The following is a 24,399-nucleotide window of genomic DNA, read 5'->3' on the forward strand; positions in this document are numbered from 1 at the left end:
CTGGTCATGTGAGAGAGAAGGGAAAGAGCCACTCATAATTTCCCAGAGCCCACCATTAATGTCAAAGCTGCATCCTGCAGTCACTGATTCTGAAAATAGGCACATATCAGATTAATTTAAAAAAATAAAAAATAAAAGGATATTGGTTAAGGCACTAAAATAAGGTTCCCTTTCCCTCTCTTCCAAACTGAATTTTGCTCATCAATTCTGCATCCTGGACAATTATAACTTTTTGCAGAGGGAACCACTGAGATTTTCTAAGTAACTGAAAAATATTTCCTATCTTTATTGGGCTCTGTCAAGTATATGTACTAACTGGATCATTGGGGATATGACCTTGGAAGAAATATTTAAAAATAGGTACAGAACCTGTCCTTGGGGGAGTTTCTACTAATTAGGCATGTAATCAATAAATATGGTAAAATGATGAAGGTATATGGAGTAGAAGAGTAAAAAAAGTAGGCCCAAGGTTGTACCAGAGGGTTGGAGAGTATACTGATTTAACTCAGTGTGGCAGCAGAAGAAAGGAAGTGGGACATTTTGAACAATGACTTGGAGGCAGAAAACTGCAGATCAGGCTTTGGAATTGACTGGTCACTGTTAGTTCTCTAGCAACCCATCTGACCTTGCTATGTTTTAGTTTAGTTAGTGCTGTCAATTCCATTCTGACTCCTAGCGACCCAGTGTACAGCAGAGCGGTACAGAAGACCCCTGCCCAGTCTTTTTGTGCCATCCTCTCACCTTCCAGTGCTATATCAGACAGAGCTCCACTGCTATTCACAGGGTTTTCATGGCCAATTTTTCAGAAGTGTCCTTTTTCCTAGTCTTAGTCTGGAAGCTCCGCTGAAACCTGTCCACCGTGGGTGACCCTGCTGGTATTTGAAATACTGGTGGCATAGCTTTCAGCATCACAGCAACATGCAGCCACCACAGTATGACTACCGCAGGATGCAGCAGTAGGAGGGTGGTGTGGTTCCCTCACCGGGAAACGGACCTGTGCTGAGGCGGTGAGAGCATGGACTCTTAACCACGAGACCACTAGCACTGGCTGAGCTTGCTATATCTCCCGGAATAAGCAGAAATTATTATTCTTTGGGTAGATTATAGAATATACATCTCTAGAATGTGAGTTACATACATGATGGCATCTTCCAATTCAGGACTCTGATTTGTGGGCCAGCCCCGATGGCCTAGTGGTTAAAGTTTGGTGCGCTCTGCTTCAGCGGCCTGGGTTCGCTTCCTGGGCATGGAACCATACCTCTCATCTGTCAGTGGCCATGCTGTGGTGGCGGCTCACATTAAAAAAAAAAAAAAAGGAAGATTGGCAACAGATCTTAGCTCAGGGTGAATCTTCCTCAGCAAAAAAAAAAGTCTGATTTGTACCGTGCTGGTAAGGACGCAAATGCATATTTCTGGGTTGTAAGGAGCCCACTCTCATCCATTTACCTGTGTTCTCATTTATACTAGACCGGGTCTGCTAACATTAGGTCTCTAGAGAAAGACTTAAGTAAAGTCCAGACCCCCTGAGTTCCTGTGAAGCTACTACCTACTCTCATGGGACTTGGATGAAGCTAAGGAACACAGTTACTTAACTTTTTCTTTTTTTTAACTTTTATCTTTCAGATGGCATTGAGAGTAACTGTATCTCTTGTTTGGCCTCAAGCTCCATATTGAATTGTTTTTTTTAAAATTGCTTTTGAGCAATAACTTTTCCCTGGTTGCTTAACCAGTCATACAAGTTGAGACTTCTGTCTGTATGCCCATTTTATAATAGCTGCTCTGGGAAAACAGATGAAAAATAATAAGTCAGTTAGATATTTTATGAGTATTGAAATCCCTTCCATTCAGAAATGTAAATAAAATAACCAGCATGAGCAATCAGCTTATGTCAGATTCCATGGGTTTATGTTACATAGGGAAATTATAGTGCAACCTGAAACATGCTTCTTAATGAATTCATAGTGGTGTCACAGTTGAATGTAAAGCTTGAGCTTTTCTATTGTGAAGGGTTTCAGAAATCACCTTTTATAAACTGCCTAGGGGAGGAGGAAAGAACTAAGATGATACCCACAAATGCTATCACTGTTAAGTGGCTGCCCCCAGCACCAAATTGTGCCAGTTAAATAAAGCATAAACTTAGGATACTGCTCACCTTTTGGCTTATTCAGTGGTCATATATATATATATATATTCCAATATTCTGTTTCTGAAAGTGGCACCAGGAAAGTGCTGTGGGAGAACAGGTGGTTTTGTCCTCATGGGTTAGGGAAGTTCAGTTAGGAGGTATGACAGAAGCCCGATAAATAGCTCTGTTTTTACCTTCAACAAATGCCAGAAGCCAGAGTCCTAATTGGAAGTCATGAAATCGGAATTTGTCTCTTATCTTTGGTGCTGCTCTAGCAGCCTGGAGTGCACAAGAACTATCTCCTTACTTATTAGTGAACTGGTTTTGCAGTCCCTAAAGCTCTCTCATAACTCTTCTCCTCTTCACTACGGCCTCAGATATGATGAATCTGCTAGCCAAAAAAGTCCCCTATGCCAAACAGGATACAGGAGACCAGTCAAGTTTTAAGGTTGGGAGTGAGGGAAAGAAACATGGATTTTCTATTTTAAATTATTCCTTTTTTATATTCTAATTTCTTAAGAGTTTGGCTTGATTTATGCCAGTGTCTGGGCCTGTAAGCCTACATTAATGCATCACAGTTCTAGATGGGATATTTGATATCTTTTATTTAGCCCAGAATCTCAAATGATAGGGAGCTGTAGTTAAGGTTACTTAGCACTTACATAGTTGGGCTTTACAGTGTAGCTCTCTTTTAGTCCCTGTATCTGTAACAAATGGACTCATCCATGTGCTTTCCCCATAGGTGCTCTGGTGTTTACTGACAGATCAAGATGCTGTGTGGTTCTGTAGGGGACTCTGAACCATTTGACAGTCTAGGCACATGCAATCACCTCACGTTATTTAAGCCCTGATCTCAGCATTCTAATTTCTTTGTATTCTCCTGTGTATATAATATGTACTTGTTTGAAATTCCTTATATATTGCTTGCATACTCTTGCTTCTAACTTTCAGCACGTACTGGTTTCCTTCTATTTAGAATGCCTTCCTCTGACTGCCCTCAACCAGTCCATACTTTATCTTTTAAAACTCTACTCAGAAGTCATCTCCTGTAGAAAGCCTGATTCAACACATTCACCTGATTCCCTGATTCTGACACTTGTTTCTCAGTCTGTTACTTAAACTGTTTTGTTGTTTTGTAATTGTTGCTTCTGTACATTGTCGCCCAACAAGCATAGTGATTCTAGGAATGATGTTCCTCCTCCATCCCCTTGTCTTTGTTTATTATACACAAACATTTTGAAGGCCTACTGACAACCTTTTCATTTTTCCCTGAGTTCTAGTCCACTTTCCATACCCTTTCCTTTTACTTCATAGTTACATTCCTGGAGAAACAGGGCATGTGTTTAGGGTTTAGCCTCCACCTCAGCATGTGTGTGTGTGGCAGCCTGCTGACTAGATCCCTACAGTTGGGAAGGATTTAACTCTTTGGTTTGACAATTCCTGCATTCTACTTGGACACCTTCAAGAAGTAGATGTGAGACCAGTAGAGGGTCTGGAGATGGGAGTAGGGAAATTTCCACTGAAAGCGAAGTTAGCTTTTTCCTTCCTTTTTACACAAGACCTATGAAGCTGCTGTCGTCAGCAACTCACCCGACACTCTCCTGCTCTGCCTCTTTTCCAGGAGTCAGGGTTAGTTTAAGAAAAAGCCTCTTGCTAGAAGCCATGACCTCGTACTTTTATCCCCTCCATCTGGTGTGCGGCCTCATGGGGCTGTGCTGCTATGCAGGAGGTGAGCAATGGAATTCTTTAGATGATGACTTCTGAGCCCACATGCGGAGGCAGTGGGGGTGGGAAGCAGGGAGAACAGTGAGCCAAGATGGATGGACCAAAGAGTAAGGTTTACTCTGGAAGAAATACTGACTATAGGTAGACTGTTTTCATGAGGTGTTCTTCCCTTAGCTCAAATAGGGGCCCAGGTTAGGGAGCTGTAGCATCCTAGGTCTATGATTGATGAACACTGTGTTCCTGCAGTTTTCCCTTCTGCCTTCACAGTTGGGGTGCAGGAGTGGGATAGATAGGGTATGTGAGGGCTTATGCTGTCTCTAATGGAATGCATTCCAGGATTGAGCAGGGAAGGGTTCCCTTTGCACACATCATCTCTTGGAGCTGCTTTGTTTCACTGTCTTGGACCTAAACAGAAGTCCAGATTTTGAATGAGGTGGGGAGGAGGGGTTGAGAACAGCAAAAGTTTGTGATCAAGTGAAAATCTGTTGTCTGCCTCTTCTTGCAAGGCTTTCTCTGCAGGGTAGATACTCCTTGCCTTGGTGTAGATAAATTGCTTGTCTCAGGTAGAGGTCCCAGGACCTTTACTAGGCTGTGAGTAGGCATCTGACCTGGGATAGGACGGTTTTTTAGCACTCTCATTCCCTGTTCTTACTTGCCTAGCTCAGGGGTTGACAGCATTTTTAAAAAGAGTAAAGTCTCAAAAGAGATTATAATACGTATTTTAAAAGCCCAAAGTCTTAATAATGTCCTCTCATGACTTCCCATAACTACTTCTACTCTGTCTATACATTTAGCATCACTTTAAAAGAACTAGATAAAATTCAAACAAATTTTTAAGTGTTAATCTGAAGAAGAAGAAAAAGGAATAGAAAGAACTAGGAGCCAGAGTTGATTAAATGTGGACTGCTTAGTATAGTGATTATTTGGTGGTGGTGGTAATAGTGGCAGAAATGGCAAAAAGATTCATTGATGAGGTCAGGGAAAGCCTAGACTGTTCCTTTTGTCTGCTCAGATAAAATCTCCTAAAATATTTTGTGTCAGTTTCTGTTCTGAAGGTGCTGGCATGCTGGCACCTCCAGCCCTAGGCATCTTCAGTCTTTGACGAGAGCACACAGGATTTGAAGTCAGAAGGCTGGGTTTGAGTTCTGGATGAGCCACTCAGTATCCATGTGACCCTGGACAAATCACTGAGCCTCTCTGAACAGCACCTGTACAATGAGAATAACTCCTACCTCACAGAATTAGTGTGCGAATTACATATGTGCTAAAGCATTTTGTACATGAAAAAGCTTTTTATGAACATCACCCTTATTCTTGGGGAAGTCCCACCTTGAAAGTTATCAAATAGGATGGACAGCTGTGGATTAAACTGTCTTCCTTTTTTGTCACTCAGCTTAGCCTTCCTGTTTGGTCAGGCCTGCTTACAGGGGCTGGTAGTGTTGAAGTAGTCACCAGATTTCAGCTTCTTTTGGTCAAAGAAAGGGAACTCCCATGTCCAGCTGCTCCATCCATAGACTCATAGGCAGAATGGAAGTGAGCAAAGGCAAATTTTAAGCCAGGATAGTTCAGAGTTAGGGGGCTAAGGGGAGAATGCTTACCTTGCTTTCTCAAATCCAGGATGACTAAAACATCTTAAGTAAATGAGGAATAGCCACAAAGATGGCTCAGAGATCATTTAAGCCATGAATGGGAAGTGGAAAAATATGCTTATAAACTCTCCTTCTCTTCTATCCCTTTGACCTTTGGGGTCAGGGACAGGCATATTACTGATACCCACTGGATACTGCCTGAAACCTGCCAATCATCCAAAGAGAATAACAGCTTCTAGGAAAGTTCAGTTCAGTGCAGTCACTGTGAAATATTTACAGTAAAGCCACTGCTTGCTCCCCTCCAGAGCCTTTCTCTTGTGGAGATCATCTTTGGAACCCAAAGCTATCCTGTTTTCTAACCTAATAAGAGTTAAAAACAAGTCCTGAGCAGCAGGCTTAGTAATTATGTCATGCAGTCGTCAGCGACTGCCCCATCATCCATAGCACATAGGGCACGAATCACACTATCTCCAGTGTGAACCAGCCAGAAGTTCTGTTGTGTCAGCCACTTTACCTGGGTGGTAACTGTCCACTGTTGACCTCTTATCTCCATGCCCTTTCTGCATCTTCCCTTGCCACCTCCCAGGGGAGTACCAAGCCCCAAATCAAACAGCTGCCTACATGTTGATAATATAACTTTTTAATATTCCTTGGTTATAACTGAACCTCTGTTGGTATGATTTTTAAAGGATTTGATTGAAATCTAGTTGCTTTTTTTTGTTGGGGAGAGGGAGAATGACTAGAACGCTTATGCAGCCTGAGAGAAGCTATGTGTATGTCCGTATATGAGCACCTCGTGCATGTGTATCCTTAAGGTTGTGTGCAGGCTGACAGGGAGGGCAAAGAGGGGAAAGGAAACATCTCTTTCTTATTTTCTAACATTGCCTCAAAGATGCCCAACCCCCGTAGTAGCAGGCAGTTCCCAAGTGGAGGATGGGGGCAGAGGCCTCCACCAAGGCCATCAATAACCAGGTGTGAGCTACAGGTCTCTGTGTAATGTGAAGCTCTCCCGTATTTCATTTCTGCACCCAGGGGGCGGCTCTGCAGGATTGCTTACGGAGAGCTCTGTGTCTGGCACCTCTCTCCACAAGGCCCAGGCGCCCAGGGTCCCACCGACCTGCCCAGGAATGCATCACATTGTTCTCTGGTGCTGTAATTTGGCTGCAGGAGCTAGGCTGACTGCCTCCCAGGGATGAGAAACATACTCTCCCTGTTGTCCTCCCTTGGGCTTCTGCCCTATGACCACTGGGGGTATTTAAATAAAACCTCAGAAAGGCTGAGGAAAAAAATCTTGATTATCTCTCTTATATTAAGCGATGTAGAAACCAGTGTCCTGAGTGGGTCTGAGAATTTGGCAGAGGACTTAGTGGTTGATATCTTGCTAAGAGAGGTGAGAGAAAGGAGAAGAAATTACTCTCTGCAACAGGGAAGAAGAGAAATGAGACAGTGAGTGGTCATAAGTCAGACCTACAAGACTTTTTGCAAACAGACCCTCAGGGCCACGCAATGTTTGATTCTTAAATAATCTGAAGTCCCTGATTTCATTTTTCCAGCATCACTCTAAGGACGAGTATGGATTAGTGCTGTTATTCAAGGCTAGCAATAATACAAGTTGGCTCTTAACTGCAGGGCTAGGTTAAGGCTGGCATTCTTTTACATAAAAGAAACTGGCTACGGGCTGTGCAGCTGAGGTACTTCAGTCATGTGCCCTCTCTAAAAGACTCTTAAGATCCTTAAAGGATAGAGATAATGTTTTTTAAGTTAACTTTGTATCCAAATAGCACTTTCTGCCATGCATTATACCTAAATAATTAAAAGTTAAAAGAAATGAGGACCAAAAGGAAGGAGAGGAAGAAGAGGAGAGAAAGGCTAAGAGACTGCTGATCTGAGGGACAGACCTCTATTGAATAGGGAGGGATGGGAGAGAGAGATTAGCAGCAGTGAGTAGCAGCAGAACTAAATGGAGCCCTGACTGCACCAAATAAAGTTCTCACTTTGCTGCTTATTCCAAATAAATTAGTTTCTGTTTGTATAGTGCAGAATGGGTGCCAGTTGTCTAAAGGCAATCGGAACGCAGAGGCAAGCTAAGGAATAAGAGGAAAAATTAATTGCTTGGCCATCATTCCTTCTTGGGGCCAGATAGTCTCTGTAGTGGGGCTTACATGGACCTTTTCTCTCTCGCTATCCACCTCACTTTTCAAACCTCTCACTCTCTGGACAGCTTGCTCTTCTCTTAACGTTACATTTACAGGAAACTGCAAAACTTGGGTCTTTTTAAACTAGAATCTGGAACCCAGGGTAAAATGTGACATGCCAGAAGAGGCCCACTTCCTTCCACAGGGTGAGAACCCAAAAAGAATAGATAACAGAGCACAGGTAGATTTCACTCAGGTTGATTTCCCATGGAAGGCCTATGCTATCATTTATGTGGTAACTTGGATGTTCTTGTGAGAGCAGAAGCTAACAGGGACCTGAGGCTCTTTCCAGTGGCCCAGCATACAAGATAGCACCCTGTTGTAAATTCATTCAACTCTCTTCTGTGTTCAGACTGACTATGACCCCCTTACCTTCCCACTACCCTAGAGCTTTCCTCCTCTTAATCCAGCTCAAGCTGTCAGAAGCTCTTTTCTTTCCCTCCCATTTCCCCCTCCCTAATCCCACCATTGGCTCATCAGTTATCCAGTTGACTCCACTCTGCAAGGAAGACATTCCCTTGGCCTGACTCACTCAGTCGCATTTCTCCACAGGAATCCCCTCACCGCAGACCACAAGGGCCCTGACTAGCTCATGTTTTGTGTTAATGGATGTGAAACCGGAGCAAACCCCCTCACCAAAAGAAAAACCACCCTAAACTCTCCCACACAGGTCTCAGCAGGTTACACAAATATTAGTCCTATCATCCAAATAAATCTGCCCCCATGGCCCAGAGCTATGGCTCCCCCATCCTTCTGCTGCCTGTGCAGAGTGAAGCTGCCCCACAAACATGTGAGGACCTCAAGGGATGTTGGAGAGGAACTTGGGAAAGGAGGAGGGGCACTATATTCAGAATTCCTTGTGTAGGCCCCTTAATCTACAGCCTGCTATCAATACTTTATAGTCCTGAATTAAAGGTTCCAAGAGAAGTCATGATGGACCAGACCAGGGGCTTTGGTAGTAGTGTCTGTTGGCTGGAGTTTGGGGCATAATTAAAACTCAGTATCTGAAATAGGTTCATACCCTCATTTTACAGATTAGAAGATAGAGGCTCAGAGAATTTGGGTATCTTGCTCAAAATATCAAAAACAGTTAAGTGGCACAGCTGTGATTTTAACCCAGGTCTGTCATAACTGCAAATTTCTATACCACTCTGCTCCTTTAAAATATCAACAGGCAAGAGATGACCACTGTCCAAGTCACATAAAAATAGGACCTCACAGTTTTGGGGACTCCATGTTCTACCCTCTAATTTACAAAGGCTGCTATCTCTGGAGACTACACTACTGCAAGCTCAATTAGACAGTGGCTAGTAGCATTGAAGGAACTCCCTTATTTAAGCCAAATGTGAGTGAACAATAATAATCACCAGGACTTGGAGAGTCACTAAATAAAGATTTGTTGAATAAATGGGGAAAGGCTGCCTTCTAAGCTATTTACCACTTTGGCCCCAAGCCCCAGCTCTCCTTCCCTTTGTAGACAGTGACTCCCGCTCCCAGCTTCAAAGGCTAGGATCCTCTCCTAAAAATTGCCAAATCCCGAGATCCCTACCTACCTATATATACTGAGTCCTCATGTGGGCCCTTGAGATCAGGCCTACTACCCTCTCCCACCCTCCATGAGTCGCATGTCTTTTACTCAGTGTTTCCCAAACCTGGCTGACCACCAAAACAATGTGTGGAAAGTTTAAAAAAATAAAATCCCAAGGCCTAGGCAGACTTACTAAATTATTCTTTCTCAGGAGTGTTCCAGGGTATTCTAATGATTGGTTAGACATGGGAACCATTGCATGCCACTCAGTTTGAACAGGTAGCAAGTGAGCAAAAATGGCAGTGCTGTCTGATAAAAGTTGAAAAGGAGAAAGATTGGAAGAGAATGTATGTTTATATAGTTATATAATTTTTTCCCCTACAAAACACAGCAGTTTATAAACATATGAACATGTGAATGGAACCTTGTCCACTATAGCTAACTCTTGTCTAGCAATCCCAGGCTCTGGATAATGAAAGAATGTTGTAGTCTGAGACTTTCTTTTGGGGTACCAGGCAGTCTGCTCAAACTGACTCAGGGAAGAGATATATGGTTTCATCTCTGTCCCATCTACCCTCAACCAAGTAAGAACAAGAAGAAGCTCTCTCCAAGTACCCTTCCTCTTGCACAGACAAGAAGTGTCAGGAAGCCAGTGCAAGGGAAAGGAAAAATGAGCGTTGACCATGCTTTAGTGCAACTCATATCACTCTGAAGACCCCTACCTCTTCCACTCTCCCTTCTAACCTCCAGAGGGGGATGTCAGGGAGCCGCTCAGTTTCTTACATCCCCTGTCAGCTCCTTCCCAGGGCTAAGGAACCAGCCAGGACACGAGAGTCCCTCTGGATCACTTTCCAAGTGCTTAAATAGAAGCTCTAGCAGCCCGGGGTTGAGGGTGGAGGAAGGTGTGCATGCAAAGATCTTGTGCTTTTGAGTCAGGAGATTTGAAGTGGAGGGATGAGTCAGGTATCTATATGTTCAGGTCTGGTCCAGCCACTCTGCCTTCTTGGGGGCCTTGCAAGTATGGACGTCCACAGTGTTTCTGCACTCCTTGCACCGCACAGCACAGCACCAGTGGAATTTGCACTCACACTGGGTGACACGGGTGACTCGAGTTGTGTCGTATCCTCGGCCACAACACATGATTTCACAACCGTCTGTCCCTTTAGATGTCTTGCTGCAAACGCGGCCTGCAGTGCCTAGGGAACCTGGGTTGGGGAAGAGAGAGAGAAAGAACCAAGTTACCTTTTACTTCAGCTGCTCTGGGTTGCCTTACCCACATCCTCATGAGGAAACCATAAGAATCCCTTGTCCTAAAAATATACCCACTAGCCAAAATGATCATCTCCTCCCTGCCCTCTGCACCAGACTTGTTTCTTCCCACCATCAAGCCTCCCCAAAGACCATTGACTTCACCTGCAGTGCTCTCCCTGCCAACAGACATCTCCATATCCCCTTCAAAGCCTAGCTTTTTGTTTGTTTGTTTGTTTATTTATTTTTCCCCCAAAGCCCCAGTAGATAGTTGTAGGTCATAGCTGCACATCCTTCTAGTTGCTGTATGTGGGACGTGGCCTCAGCATGGGCGGAGAAGCGGTGCGTCGGTGCGCGCCCGGGATCCGAACCTGGGCCACCAGTAGCGGAGCGCACGCACTTAACCGCTAAGCCACGGGGCCAGCACATAAACCCCAGCCTTAAAATGTTCATAATTGTTAAAACTGGGTGAGGGCTCTCTATTTATGTTTGAAATTTTCCATAATAAAAAGTTTAAAAAAAAACAGCCTATAATTTATCCTTTCCAAGAAGTCTTGCCGCAACTCTGATCCTGCTACCATTTGTTAGTCTTTTGGTACTTAGTTTGTATTTTATTAAGTTGTACAATACAGGGAAGTAGTATAACATGGCCACTAAAAACATGGACCTGACGTCAGATTGTCTATGTTTAAATCCCAGTTCTGCCACTTCTTAGCTGTGTGATTTAGCAACTTAGTTAATCTCTTTGGGCTTTAGTTTTCTCATATGAAAAGAGGCATAATAATAGCATCTAACTCAGTGGATTGTTATATCTGTAATCTCTGTTCAGCTGAGGTGAACTGATTAGCATGGCTGGCTGGAGGCATACCCCTAAGGAATTCCTAATGAATATCCCATTGTCTTATCCTTTACAGTGGGAACTCTTGAAGGGTAGTGATCATGTTATCCCCTTGCTTAGAGAACGCTCAGGACCTCATTCTGACTGATTTTAGCAAAAGAGATTCTGCCAACAGATCATAAAATCATAGAATTTTGGGTGGGATGGATCCTAAGAGAGTATCTACTCCAACCCTTTTCCAGAGATGGGAAAGTGACTAGCCCGGGGGGTTGCAGAAGGGGGAATAGATTAACTGATTTCTATAGCAGTAGTCTCCACATTCCTGGGATATGGGAAGAAAATGCTAGAACTTCTATATTTTTTATCTCATCAATTTAAAATATCTATTTCATATGTATGTTTTATAATATACATATTAGTACAATGGAACATAGATATAATTTATTAAGTAAATATACATATATTGGAGGTACATGCTCAAATTTTTTTTAATGATAGGAGTATATAATCCAAAATATTAGGAGACCACTGCTCTAAGAGTGTGGGCTGACTAGGTCTACTATATATGTTATTTTCCTAACTCCAAGGGCTGGTCTTAAGTCCTTCTCTTGAGCACCAAAAGACTCTTCTACACTCTGGAGCTGAGCTGTCCAGTGTGGTAGCCACTAGCCACATGTGGTCATTTATATTTAAATTAATTAAAATTAAATAAAATTTAAAACTTAGTTTCTTGGTCACACTAGATATATTTTAAATACTCAATAATCTCATGTGGCTAAGTGGCTACCGTATTGGAGAGCACAGATGTAGAACATTTCTATCATCACAAAGTTCAACTGGACGGTACTGCGTTGGAGGGAATTCCTGGCTCCATACTCCCTTCTGGGACAACTTTGAATTCCAGGCCCCACTTTGGATTTTATGAGACCTAATTTATGCCTCTGAGAAAAACCAACACACATATGACTCATCCTCCCTCCTAACTCCAAAGATCCTTCCCCAAAGGTGCATTTTAGGTATGGTAGCATAGGCTTACATTTTGCATGTTATGGAATTATTTCCAGGCATTTGGAGAGTAGCCCTCTGAATTATACCACATGGGAAGAAAACATTCCTAGTGGCAGGAAATCACTAGGAGAATCAGAAGGGCTCTCTTAACCTTTTCTCTCCTAGCACCCTTCAAAGTACACAAACTACTTTTTCTGTTACTTGGGTGGAGCTCCACCCTGTTTCTGTGCCCAGTTTTGCTCTGAGCCACTTGACTCTCCAGGAACGACAGTGATGGGTGAAAACAAACACTACCAAAGACAGCTGAGGTTTTTGGCTCCACCTCCCTCAAGTCCTGATTGCTGAGTCTGCATAGAAGAGCCTGGGAGCCCACAACAGTAACCAGGAGAAGAGCAGTTCTGTTGCATTGCATGTTGTTCCTAGTTTAACCTATCTGAACCTGAAATACAAGCCAAGCTGGTAATTTCCACTCTTTTGGGAGAATACCATATCACCTGCCAGCATCCCCAAGAATTCCACCACAAATATCTGTAATAGATAGAAAAACAACGATTTGCTGCTTTCTGCCAATGGTTAGCCTTTGGTAGAGACTGCCTCTTTCCTTGCTTCCCCAACTCCACTTTAGAATTTTCAATGGCAGCATGCTGGATAAAGCCTTTCAGTCATTCACGGTCTAGTCCCAACCTATCTTTCTACCTTTAATCTCCCTTACTCAAAACCTTCACTCGGGGGGCCGGCCTGGTGGCGCAAGCGGTTAAGTGTGTGCGCTCTGGCAGCCCAGGGTTCGCCGGTTCGGATCCCGGGCGCACACTGACGCACCGCTTGACAAGATATACTGTGGCGGCGTCCTATATAAAGAGGAGGAAGATGGGCATGGATGTTAGCCCAGGGCCAGTCTTCCTCAGCAAAAAGAGGAGGATTGGCAGATGTTAGCTCAGGGTCGATCTTCCTCACCAAAAAAAATGAAAAACAAACAAAAAAAAAACTTTCACTCAGTCAGATTAATCTGCTGTCTGTAATCTGCTGTCTGTTCCTGGAACAGATCATGTGCTTTCCCATCAACACTCTGCTTGTGTGTAGAGAATATCTGCCTGTTCTCTCTGGCTGTCCAGATAATCCCCACACTTCAAGAAACAGCTTAAATTCCACAATTTCAAATAAACTGTTCTTGATTTCTCTAGTCATCTCTCTTTTACAGTTGCATTGTCTACTTGTTACATCTCATTTTTGTAGCTAGATTGTAAAGTGCTGAAGACTTGGGGCTGCATCTTATGCTTCTGTGTAGCCCAGACATTGTGTTGTACTGAAAATGGGTGACTCATTTAAACATTCACTGAGTAGTACCTACGCAGATCCTAGATGCTGGGGATACATACAGGAGTGATAGATGACCTCAGGCCTCAAGTAGCTGAGTGACCTTGACTTTCTGCTTGGGCAGCATTGGGCCTGGCAGATTGAGGCATAAATCAGCCATCTCATTACAAGGTTTTCCTGTCGGGAGGAGACTGACTCCTCCCACAGCAACCCCTTCCCTAAATCCTGAGGCTGAAAAGACCGTGATCAACCAGGGGTGCCTGCACTAAGAACTGGGGCTCCATATCCCTACCTTTCCTGCTTTCCTTACTCACCTGCAGCCTTGTCCAAGACACAGTAGTCTGGGGAGTTATCAAAGTAGACAAGGTCAGTCCGGGTGGCACGACGATAGCCTTGGCGGGCTGCTGTGAAGTTGGCGCCATCCTGAGTGGCTGTCACCTGCACAGCCCCATCATAACGTCGCCGCAGGTAATCACCTGTGCGGCGGAAGTCTGAGAGTGCACGCCAGCAGGTGCGCAGAGTACAGGAGCCACTCACGCCATGGCACTTACACTCCAGCTTCAGAAACCGCCGCACAGCCTGGGAGATGGGGAGGCAGGTAAGGGAGAGGCAGCCAGTCAAGGCACTTTTTAGTCATCCCTAGGACTAAAAACATGAGTGCTCTGAGGTCTGCTGGACCAGGCCCTGGCTGGCTAGTGGAGCCATTGGTTGTTCTCTCCTCCATCAGATCCCACCCATTCTTCTTGATCAAATTCAAGAAACTCTTCTTCCAGGAAACCTTCCTGGACCAACAGTGCTTTCTTTTTCATGATGGCTCATCTGAACTTTAGAGCCACAGGATTCTGTTCATGATTACAGTATGCTGGCACATCCTCTAGTTTTCATGTGTTTTAGAGTTTAAGTTACCATGCCTTCTATTTTTGTAGCATGTCATTTTCCAGCACAGTACTAGGCACATAGGAGGTGCTCAAATGCCAGTGAACTGACTATAACAAGTTCTTATCCTCCTCAGTCCTGATGGAGGTGGTTCTTTTCCTTCTTAAAAAGTTATTTCCCCTCTTTTCTCCACATTTCCCTACTTGCCACCTATGTGAAGACTCTTTATGCACCTGGATGAACCTAGACATTCCCAAGCTCCCTTGCATTTACTGCTCCTGTCCAGGGGGTTGAGACTTTTGGAATTGATCCACAAGCCTTCAGCACTTCCACCTTCACATTTGGTTCATGATCACATGTACTGGTCACCCCCAGCAAATATGAATGTACGTACACAGACGTGAGTACTAACCGTGCGACCACAGCGGTTGTTATGTAAGTTCATAAGGGCCCGAGCATCCTTCAGCCTCTTCTCCTTGGCATCCACAAAGGCCTTGGCAAAGCGAACACCATAGTGGATGTTGTCACTACAGCCACCCCAGTCAAAGTCCCCACGTTGGTCATGGTGTCGGCCACGGGTGTAGGGGTCACAGCTGCACACACTTAGTTCACCCTGGCTACAGGCACGAGTGATAGCGTGGACCACCCCTGCTGACGAGATGGCATATACAAATGCTGCCTCCCGGCTACCTAGAGAGAGAAAGGTGGAAGAGTGTTTCAGGAAGGGGGCCCATGTCTGTCCCCTTCTTCAGCCCACACAACCTCTGACTCTGAAACCTCCTCTCTTCTCCTTTTCCTTCCCAGAGCAACCCCTGCTCCCTTTATTCAAGATGTCCTTCCCTTCCAAGAGTATCTGACATTTCCCCTCAGCCCTCAGTACTCTCTATCTACTTCTTTGTACATCTGACCTCTTGGGCTGACCTGTACTCTTGCTTCCTTCCAAACTCCCTGGGTCCATCCATTGAAAAGTTTCACAGTGAATCATCCCCTCCCACTAAGCGCCAACACTGGCTCAGCTAAGCTTGCCTTAGTCCACATTCTAGGCCTTTTCAGGCCCACTCTGCTGGACAGTTCCCCTACATCAGAGACCCCAGGCCAGGGGTCAGCCTGTTTGGAGAGACATGCTACTTTCTCCTGCCTGCTTCCTTCCCTCTCTGCTCTCAGGGATTGATGAATCATCACTCCTGTCCCCCTGACACCTCCAGATGCCCATCTCATTCCCTTTCTCCTAGTTTACTGTCTAGCTCTGCTTAGCTTTTTTGCTGAGCTGGGGCCAAGCTGCTGACTCTCCAAATATTTACATATCACCTTTCTGTTTATTCCTTGCTCCCATTACTGGAGTGTTGGGAGTGTTGGGGTGAGGGTAGTGATGCTGTTGGTAAGAACAGAGCAGCCATTCCTAGTCCTCAGCCTTACAGTGCATGGAAACCCGCAGGCTGGGGATTGGGGAGGGAAGAGAAAGAGAGGAAGAAAGATGGAGGTACTAGGAAATGCTGTTCCTTTGTCCCACCATCCCAGAACACTGGGGATTACAGGGGCCTCTGCCTACATATCTAAGGTACTGAGGGTCTGCTCCCAACTGTATCCTGGGCTCTGCTCATAATTGTTTCTCTGATTATGAAGAGTGTGTAGGAGAGGGGAAAGGGGATCATGCCTACCCTACCACTCACCACCCCAAGCATAGAAAGAGAAGGAGCTGGGGCAGGGTGGAAGAGGCCCCTACTTCTGAGCATGACACGGCCAAAGACAGTGTGGTCCCGGTCCAGCGTGGTGCAGTTCCAGCGGTGGTGGCGGAACTGGTGCTGACACTCTCGGATCCATTCTCGGGCCCCCTCGCCCACTGAGCGCATGATGTCTGGGTAACGCTGGCACAGCTGCCGCTGCCGGCTCACCAGACCAGGGATATTGTCACAGATCACTCGGGCCCCCAGTGCCCCGATGTACCTGCAAGGTGGAGATGGCCCTGTCAGAGCATCCTGGCCCTTTTTCTGCATCAGGAGGGGAATAAGGAGGGGAAAGGTTTGGCACTCAGACCTTGGAGAGGTTCCTTCCCCTTCCCCCAATCCACATTCCCTGAGGCCCATGGGTAGAACCGTTCCCCACAAGCTCTGGAGAAATAGTTACGCAGTTGCAGAGAGAGTAATTAAATGGTCTCCCTCCATCACCAGTTCCCCAGCCAAACACCAAAGTGACATACACTCCCAGAACACAGGCCAGGCATGTGTCACATACACAGAAACTGTGGGCATGTCACACAAACCCATTGCCTGTTTATTTAATAAACATTAAGAGCCTCATGGAAAAATAAACTAACAAAACGAGAATCTGAGACAACACTCTTACACTGCATATAAGAGGCACATCCTGCATGGCTGGTCCATGAAGACATGGTTTAGGGGAAGAAGGATGGAGACAGGGAGGGGCCAGTGGGAAGAGACATAGTGGGCAGTTTTGAGTAATGTTTACAGCTCTAGTCAGATCCATGTAGCTAAAAATCCTCACTCCCAATTCTGAGGTCTGGGGAGGAAGACCCCACCCTCACCTCTCCTCCCCATACCGTTTATTTCCAGGCCCCTTTATTTCCAGGGGCCTTTCTTAACTAATGAGTCTTTCAAGATCATCTTCCCCAACCTATAGGGCATGATGTCCTTTATGGACCTGCATGGGCAGAAGGCTGTTTGCAGTGGGTAGCCAAAGGCCAAGATAAAGCAACAGGGTGACACGCTCCATATTCCAGTCCCCAAGCTGCCCAGTATGAACAATTATAAGAGCAATTGAGGTGGCCTACTAAAAGACAGGTGGGTTGCTAGAGTCATTCTCAAATTTCTCAAGGCAATATTTTCTCTTCATTCAAACACTCTTAGTCCTGGACTCCACTACAAGCCTCAGGAAGAACACTTCAGAGAGAAGACAGGCATGCATCACCACCTTTCTCCCCACAAAGCCCCCAAATGAGATCTGACCCCTTCACCCACTTCTCACTCCCTTTCTAGCTCTCCAGCACCCAGTACCTTCCTTGATTTGCTGGGAATTCTCTGTTTTCCTGTCCTAATATTTCAAAGGGACACCTTCTCTCCCTTTTTCTGTACAGGTGGGGGCCAAGGAGGGCAGTTGCTGCTATAGACAGAAAAGATTTGGTTTGGGCTGTGAATGAGCCTGTGGTTTGGGAAAGGCCCCAAAATGGGTCTAGAAGTGGGTGAGGAGAAGGGGGGGTGGTCAGTGGGGAGAGGGGAAAAGCTGGACTGCCCCTGGTTCTATGTCCCCCACGGCTCCCTCGTCGCCCTGAATTTTCACACTTGGCCCTCACCCACAGACTGGATCACTACTGGTGACACCAACTCAAACAAACAAGGAGGGCTATGCTTGCCTCTTCTGGAACTCAGCAGGGCTGATGGGGCCCATCTGTCCCGGGGGAGGGATGAGAGGGCTGGCCCGCCACTAACAAATCCCATGGAATCAGCGTCCCCAGCACTGTCTATCAGGGCAACAGCTTCCAGGAATAAACAAAATAAACACCCTGGGCTGGGCCAGGCCGGAAAGGGCTGCTTGACGCACAGCCTGGAGTTACACCCACTGCCGCGGTGCTTTGTTTGGGGAATCAAGACCGTTGGAGTTGGAGCTTGTCCCTGTCTCACCACCGTTCTGCTTCCCCAGTTCAGCCTTGAGTACTGCTTTAGGCAATGGGTGTTTGTTTTTTCAACTGGGGCTTGGGAAGAGGGGGGTTGGATGGGAATGGGAGACCAGTAATCCAGCCCTCATGAGACAGTCTGGAGTGGAGCAGGCCAAACTCTGGCAAACAGTCCTTCCTGTGGTCTGACTTAAATCCACTCTGCTGCAGCCCACATCGGTCCTTCTTGTTACATCCTCACTGAGCGTGGGAACATCTGTTCAGTATCTAAGACAGAAGGATAATTTTCTCTACTACCACACTAAATAACTGCTTCAAGATTCTGCAGAGCAGGGTGCTTGCCTGCTGACCAGTGGTCAGCCCCTTGTAGTCAATTTAGGGGCCTCCAATAAAACTGAGCCTGCACCTGGTCCATCCCCCTCTCAATTCAACACATGCCTGCAAAATGTCTACCATGTGCCAAGCACTGAACTGAGCTGTGAGGGGCACAAAGATGTCTAAAGCATCTCCAGCTCATGGACTGGTAGAGGGCGTGAGATGCCCCTGCCTCTCCAGCTCTGTTTTCCCCTCCAGAAGTTTTCGCTTCATTCCCAGCTTCCTGCCCCAGAATGTTCTCTTCACCTACTTTTGACCCATTCACATCCCTTCCTTTGACAAAGTGACTCATACCCTACTCTAGCCCCTTGCTGCTGAAAGTGTGGTCCCCAGAACCACAGTATCGGCAGCACCTGGGGATCTGTTAGAAATGCAGAGTCTCAGGCCCCATCCCAGGCCTACTGAATCAGAATCTACATTTTACTAACATCCCCAGGTGATTCCGATGCACTGCTCCATGAAGGCAGGGAATTTTGTCTGTTTCCTTCACTTTAATATCCCCAGTACCTAGAACAGTGTCTGGCACATAGTAGGTAGTTAATAACTATTTGTTGAATAAACACCTAATTGCTCTGATTTACCCCCAATTCCCTTCTCCTCCTAGCCAGCCACAAACTTCATTTCAGTTACAGCTTTACTCCTGTTGACGTTGCCAGCCTATTTGCAGATGTTTTATGTTCGTTTTTTTTTTTTTTAAAGATTTTATTTATTTTATTTTTTTGCCCCCAAAGCCCCAGCAGACAGTTGTATGTCATAGCTGCACACCCTTCCAGCCGCTGTACGTGGGACTCGGCCCCAGGATGGACAGAGAAGCGGTGCCTCAACGCGCACCCGGGATCCGAACCCGGGCCGCCAGCATCGCAGCACGCGCACTCAACCACCAAGCCACAGGGCCGGCCCATTTGTTTTTTTTTTTTTTGTTTTTTTTTAAATAAGGCCAGGGATCCTCTTTTTATTTGGCCCCTTTCTTTTACAGCCCCTAGTACATGATTCAGCCCAGCCCATCCAGGGCTTTGAACTCAGGGATAAAACTATTACCCTCCCTTGATCTCTTAATACAACATCATTTATATGGTACTTTACAGTTCACAAAACATTTTTCTACAGAAAAATCCTATGAGAAAAAGAGAGATTTCCATTTTACAGGTGAAGAAACTGAAGTTGAGGGAGATTAAGTGATAATACCCAGCTCTGTCCATCAGAGCTAGTCAGAGGAGAACTGGGTAAACCAAGGACATCTTACTCCGAGGTCCAAGCTCATTTTCATTCCAAGGGCGAGCGAGCCACACAATGCTTAACCAGGAGTAGACCAATGTGGCTCCAAAACTGGTGTGAATTTGAGTTTCTTACTACTCCCCTCCTATCGCTCTCTTTCTTCATGCATAAAATGGGGATAATAATAGTATCTACCTCACTGGATTATTTTGGGGATTGAAGAAGATGATGCTCATAAGTGCTTAGCCACGGTGTCTGGAGCTGAGTAAGAGCTCATTAAATGGCAGCTGTAGTTGGGAACAATAATGCTAATATTATGATACCACTCTGTTCCTCTCCCTTTGTGAATCCATGCATCTTGTGATTCCCTACATCCAACCCCCTGCAGAATGCAAAATGGAACAGGGAAGCACAAGCAAGGAGCCCCCTCTTTCTTGTTCTGTTTGTCATATGTTACAAAGAGACCATCCATTTCCTTCTCCAGTTAAAGGTAGGGAGAGGGAATGTGTGTTTGGAGAGTAAGGGGAAGGGCTGTGAGCAAGATGACACTGTTAGCTGGTGATAGTGATGACCTTCTGCTCCACAGTGGAACATGGACACACACAGAAGTCAACAGGCATCTTTTCCAGGGGTTGTACAGAATATCAATCTTGCTGGGTTTTTTCCTAAGGGAAAGAGAGATAATCACCTTGGGGGCCTGACTTGCCTTTAGAAAGCAGCTTTCCACTTTATCTCAGAAGTGATGACCACTGAGGCAGGCACCTGGTGGCTGCCGCTATGACAGGTGTGAGGCAAGGAGATTGAGATCACTTCTGCACTCACTCCCCATCCTGGTCCTGTTGCTGCCTTTCTCCATTTCACAGGGACTGCTGAATCCCTCTGTATACCCGCCTGCCTGCTTTCTTCACTAGATCTTCCACCCAGGAGTTTTTCCAAAATCTTTAATATGAACCACGTTGGGGGAGAGAGGTAGAGGGAAAAAGGAAAAGGAAGGAGTAATCAAGGGGACAAAATGGGGACTAGGAAGAACCCCAGTTGGGTCTACCAGGATGCTGAAATTACCAGAGTGACACTTGCTCACCTAAACACCAAGTGGTCCCCAAGACTACCTCCTGAACTGGTAAGAAGCAGTCAAGAGCCCCTAAAAGCAAATTGCCATCAGAGATGGATAAGGATGTGCAGTGGTCACTTCATCCTCTTTCTACAGGGCCACTGAAGATGCAAGCCCCCAACCAAACTGAGCCCTTGAAGGTAAAGGTGGCTTTGATCTTACTCTGAACTTTGAAAGGCTTTTCTCCTTGTCCCCCTTCTTCCCTTTCCCTTTCTAAAGGAATGTTTCAAGCCAGATGTAAGATATGGGCCTCCCTGCTTCCCCATCCAGAACCCCCCTCCTTGCCTTCCCCAACACTGGAGAGATAAAAAAGATCCAAAAGAGAGATTTTTCTGAAACAGGAAAACGAGGTGGGGGTGGGGGGTGGGATATGGAGAGAAACGCATCTTGAAATGATAGGAATCTGCAGCCCAAGCTTGCTGGCCCCTCAGCCAGCTACCCCTCACCCTTCCAGCCAAGATTCCAAGTCAAGAGAAGAAAAGGCACAGGGTGCAAGGGGGGAAGTGAGCACACTTGGTGGTGGGAGTGGGGGTGAGGAGGTGGGGAGCAGAGTAAGGAAAGGAAGGGGGTGGCTGCATGAGTAGAGAGGGTAATTGCCCAGTCCAAGAGGCCAGTTTGATTGGGGGGGTGAAAGGAAAGATGAGAAGACTGAGTTTTTTTCTCAGTCCAACTCTCCAGCTGCCCTGCCCCCCAGAAGGTGGGGGTGGGGGAGAGCAGCTCTTTCTCCTGAGAGAAAAAGATAAGTGCCATCCAAGGCTTGAGGGGAGGGGGGATTCAGAAAAGAACAGATATCCAGTGGATTTTTAATGCCTTTTGCCTCATCTGCCCTCTTATGAAGTGTCTGGAGTCTAAGGCCTGCAAGAAGTCTGAGGAAAGGGTCTCAATACTTTGGGACTCCAGAAACCTCTAGTTCTTGGAGGGGAGAGATGGGGTCATCTGGGGAAGAAAAAGGAGGAAGAAGGGAGGGACATATCAAGGTTTGAAGTGACATCTTGAAAACTGAGGCTGAAGACAAATGCCTAAATTATGCAAACCCAAGTGTTTTGTTTGTTTTAATTGTGAGAGTTAATGGGGTAGTTTTTGCCTGGGTTCCATTTCTAAACCTTGCGCTGGGTGCTGCTGACTAACCAAAGCCTTACTGCATTACCGGGCCGGGTAGACTGGCGAGAGCCTTGTCCGCCCTTGCCAGCTGTCCCTTTCTCCACACCTTAGGGGATCGGGGGTCCTGTTGGACGGCCACTGAAGGCCCCAGATGGGTGATTGGTTCCCTAACTCCACCCTGAGAGAAACTCGGAAGGTAGCTTTTGCCCTAAGAGGATTGAGCACAGCATATGGGGGTCTGGGAAGCTTCAACCACCGGGCACCCTTGCTCCAAATACCCAGCGCCCACCTCACCCGGCGGGGAAGGCGCGGCACCCCCTACCCCCACCCTAGCCACTCCGCATCTTCAGTGACAATCCTGCCCAGATCGTCTCTAACTCCATCGAAGCGACAACCTGGTCTGCTGGGCAGCCGGTGCCGGGAGCTGTACATTCCCTCCGGGGCCCTCCTGCCTCTCCGACCCAGCGCCTAACCCTACCAACCCTGAGAGCCACACTTACCACCAGGATGTGTCTACGCGGGCCGGCAGAGTCAGCAGCAGCAGCAGCAGAAGGCAGGCAAGACTTAGGCGGGGCAAAGCCCGAGAGCCGTCGGGGGCCGCGGGTCTGGGCGCGGGCGCGGGGACAGGGGCGCGGGCGCGCCGAGGGGGGAGCTGCGCGGCTTCCTCCGCACCACTCGGCCTCAGCATAGCTCCCCGAAGACACCCGCCGCGCGGCCCGGAGGGGCGTGGACGGGGCACCGGCTGGGGGTACTCAGGCTGCTCCTACTTCACCCCCTTGGGGGGCCATAGGGCTCGCCGGCGGCTGGGGACCTAGGGGCACCTGGAGTCCAGGAACCGGGGCGCAGGGTCCCGGAGAGGGGCGCAGGGAGCGGTGTCCGGAAGCCGACGACGGCGCGCCGAGCCCGGGGTCTGGGGCGCGGTGCCCCGGCGCGGGGTGCGGTGTCAGGGGGTTGGCGGCGCGGAGTGGGGCTACGGGCAGAGTGTGCGGACAGCCCCTCTGGCCGCGGGCTCTCATTGGACGGCGCGGGGCGGGGCCGAGGCCGGGGACACGCGCGGCCCTCAGGGCGGTTCCGCCCGCGCCAGACCCGGGCGCTCCCGGGCGCCCTAGGTGTGGCGGCCGCCTCCGCCCCTCGGCCCTCCGGCGCAGTACCGCGCCGCGCCCCCACCTGCTGTGGCGAGATGCGACGGGGCGCAGCGGCGCCCTTCAGCGCCCAGTCCCTGCCGACGCCGCGCCACCGGGTCCTAGCGCCCTTCAGTCGGCAACCCAACTTCCGTGGTGATGGCCAGGAGCGCGGAGTGAGGGGGGCTGCAAGACACTTCCCCCTGTCCTCTAACCTACAGTGACACTGGAGCAGAGCCACAGAGGACGCACTCATTTCCTCGGGTCCTCTGTCCTTTCTTGCGCTTCTGTGAAATGGGTAGAATCGCTGCTACGGGAAATTGCGGGAGAATCTTAACTCCGTTTTCAACGCTGCCGGCGCCGTGGGCAGCCGGCTTCAGGTACGGGCTTCTTTCATCTAGGGCTCGTTGCCCCTGGTTCCTCCGACCCACTGCCCACCGCACCCCCCGCCCCAGCAACGTTTAGACATGGCTCCCGCCCGCCTGCCTGGCCCCGATGCTTTCCTCTGGCCTGTGGACCCGAAATCGATGGCCGAAGCGGAGGGGGCACACCTGCGGACCGGACGCGGATTTCCTGCCTTTTACCGCCCGGGCTCAGCAGAGCTTAGTCGCTCCTGGCTTCCCCGGTGCCTCGCCCCCCACCTCGGGCGGGGCTGCGAGTATGAAAGAATCAGAAACAGGTGGGCGGCTTTCCCGAACCAGAGGCCAGGGTGGGGGTCCTGCTGAGCGAGTGGAAGCCCCGGAGCCATTTCTCTCCGTCGTTTTTCCACCCTTCCTCCTCCCCACGGCTCCCTCACCACCCCCCGCAACCTACCCCCACACACCGCCCGGGGGCGAGGTAAAGCGCGAAGGGGTAGGGAGGTACTGACTACTGAAAGTGACTCCCCTCTTGTCCCCCTACACTTCCCAGGTTGGCAGGTAGAGCCTCTGGGGGCAGAGTGCCCCTTACTGAGAAGTAAAAATTCGTTTTAAAACCCTGGTTCTTCCACCTTCGAGAGTTCATCTGGGGTCTGGCCCCAACCTCTTCTCCAGCCTCAGTTTCTCCTGCCTAGTTCCTCATTCCCAGGTGTCTTTCGTGCCTCTCTTTGTGATTTATCTATAAAGCCCTGGTGTAAACGCACTAGAAACTGCCCACTCCCTTCACCCCCTAACTCACTGTCAGTTCTTGGTTGGGGGCTGAGGAGGTGGGGAAGGGTGGGGGGGCGGTGTTAGAGACACCGAGTGTGAGCGGACAGGGCGCAGCTGGCTGCAGAGAGGCTGCAGACGTCCCCGAGGCAGAGATGGGGGTCAGGGCTCAGAGGGACCTTTCTACCCTCTCCCCGCCTCTCCTTTACATCGCTTTCTGTGGCAGGGGGCAGAATGTTGTCATCACTTCAACGAATATTTATTTATTCCCTTCATGT

The 24,399-nt window shown here is 47.8% G+C and overlaps 2 protein-coding genes across 4 annotated transcripts in view; one reads left to right on the plus strand and one right to left on the minus strand.

Moving 5' to 3' along the window:
• The window catches only part of ST7L (suppression of tumorigenicity 7 like), a 155,259-nt gene that overhangs the window by 78,451 nt on the left and 52,409 nt on the right, over positions 1-24,399 (plus strand). The window contains exons 15-16 of one of the 2 annotated variants that reach the window (XM_087445464.1): positions 20,872-20,915; positions 21,988-22,453. The exons of the other annotated variant lie outside the window; for it this stretch is intronic. Coding sequence (XP_087301590.1) covers positions 20,872-20,880 — 9 coding nt within the window. The 3' untranslated portion in view covers positions 20,881-20,915; positions 21,988-22,453. Of the gene's footprint in view, positions 1-20,871; positions 20,916-21,987; positions 22,454-24,399 lie in introns of those variants that run through there. 2 annotated transcript variants of the gene reach the window in all.
• Positions 9,474-22,804, minus strand: WNT2B (Wnt family member 2B). 2 transcript variants are annotated; one of them, XM_087445510.1, is made up of 6 exons: positions 22,377-22,804; positions 20,237-20,329; positions 16,170-16,390; positions 14,859-15,136; positions 13,885-14,149; positions 9,474-10,367 (listed from the first exon to the last, which is right to left on the minus strand). In XM_087445510.1, the coding sequence occupies exons 1-6, from the start codon at positions 22,562-22,564 to the stop codon at positions 10,138-10,140; spliced, it is 1,275 nt and encodes a 424-aa protein (XP_087301636.1). In that variant the 5' UTR covers positions 22,565-22,804; the 3' UTR covers positions 9,474-10,137. The 2 variants fall into 2 exon arrangements, with proteins under 2 accessions (XP_087301636.1, XP_004420726.1); XM_004420669.2 differs by lacking the exon at positions 20,237-20,329 and having other exon boundaries at positions 9,476-10,367; positions 22,377-22,798.

Source organism: Ceratotherium simum, chromosome 2, assembly GCF_057802395.1.
Source record: "Ceratotherium simum simum isolate JZ-2026a chromosome 2, ASM5780239v1, whole genome shotgun sequence".
Classification (NCBI taxonomy): domain Eukaryota; kingdom Metazoa; phylum Chordata; class Mammalia; order Perissodactyla; family Rhinocerotidae; genus Ceratotherium; species Ceratotherium simum.

What these genes read in the sequence shown, in the direction of transcription:
- WNT2B (XM_087445510.1), bottom strand. Translation starts at nt 22,564, where the DNA reads ATGCTGAGGCCGAGTGGTGCGGAGGAAGCCGCGCAGCTCCCCCCTCGG. An exon ending in CGCGTAGACACATCCTGGTG is followed by an intron (nt 20,330 to 22,376) that starts GTAAGTGTGGCT and finishes TCTTTCCCTTAG; the next exon opens with GAAAAAACCCAGCAAGATTG. An exon ending in TGGCCGTGTCATGCTCAGAA is followed by an intron (nt 15,137 to 16,169) that starts GTAGGGGCCTCT and finishes TTCTCTCTCTAG; the next exon opens with GTAGCCGGGAGGCAGCATTT.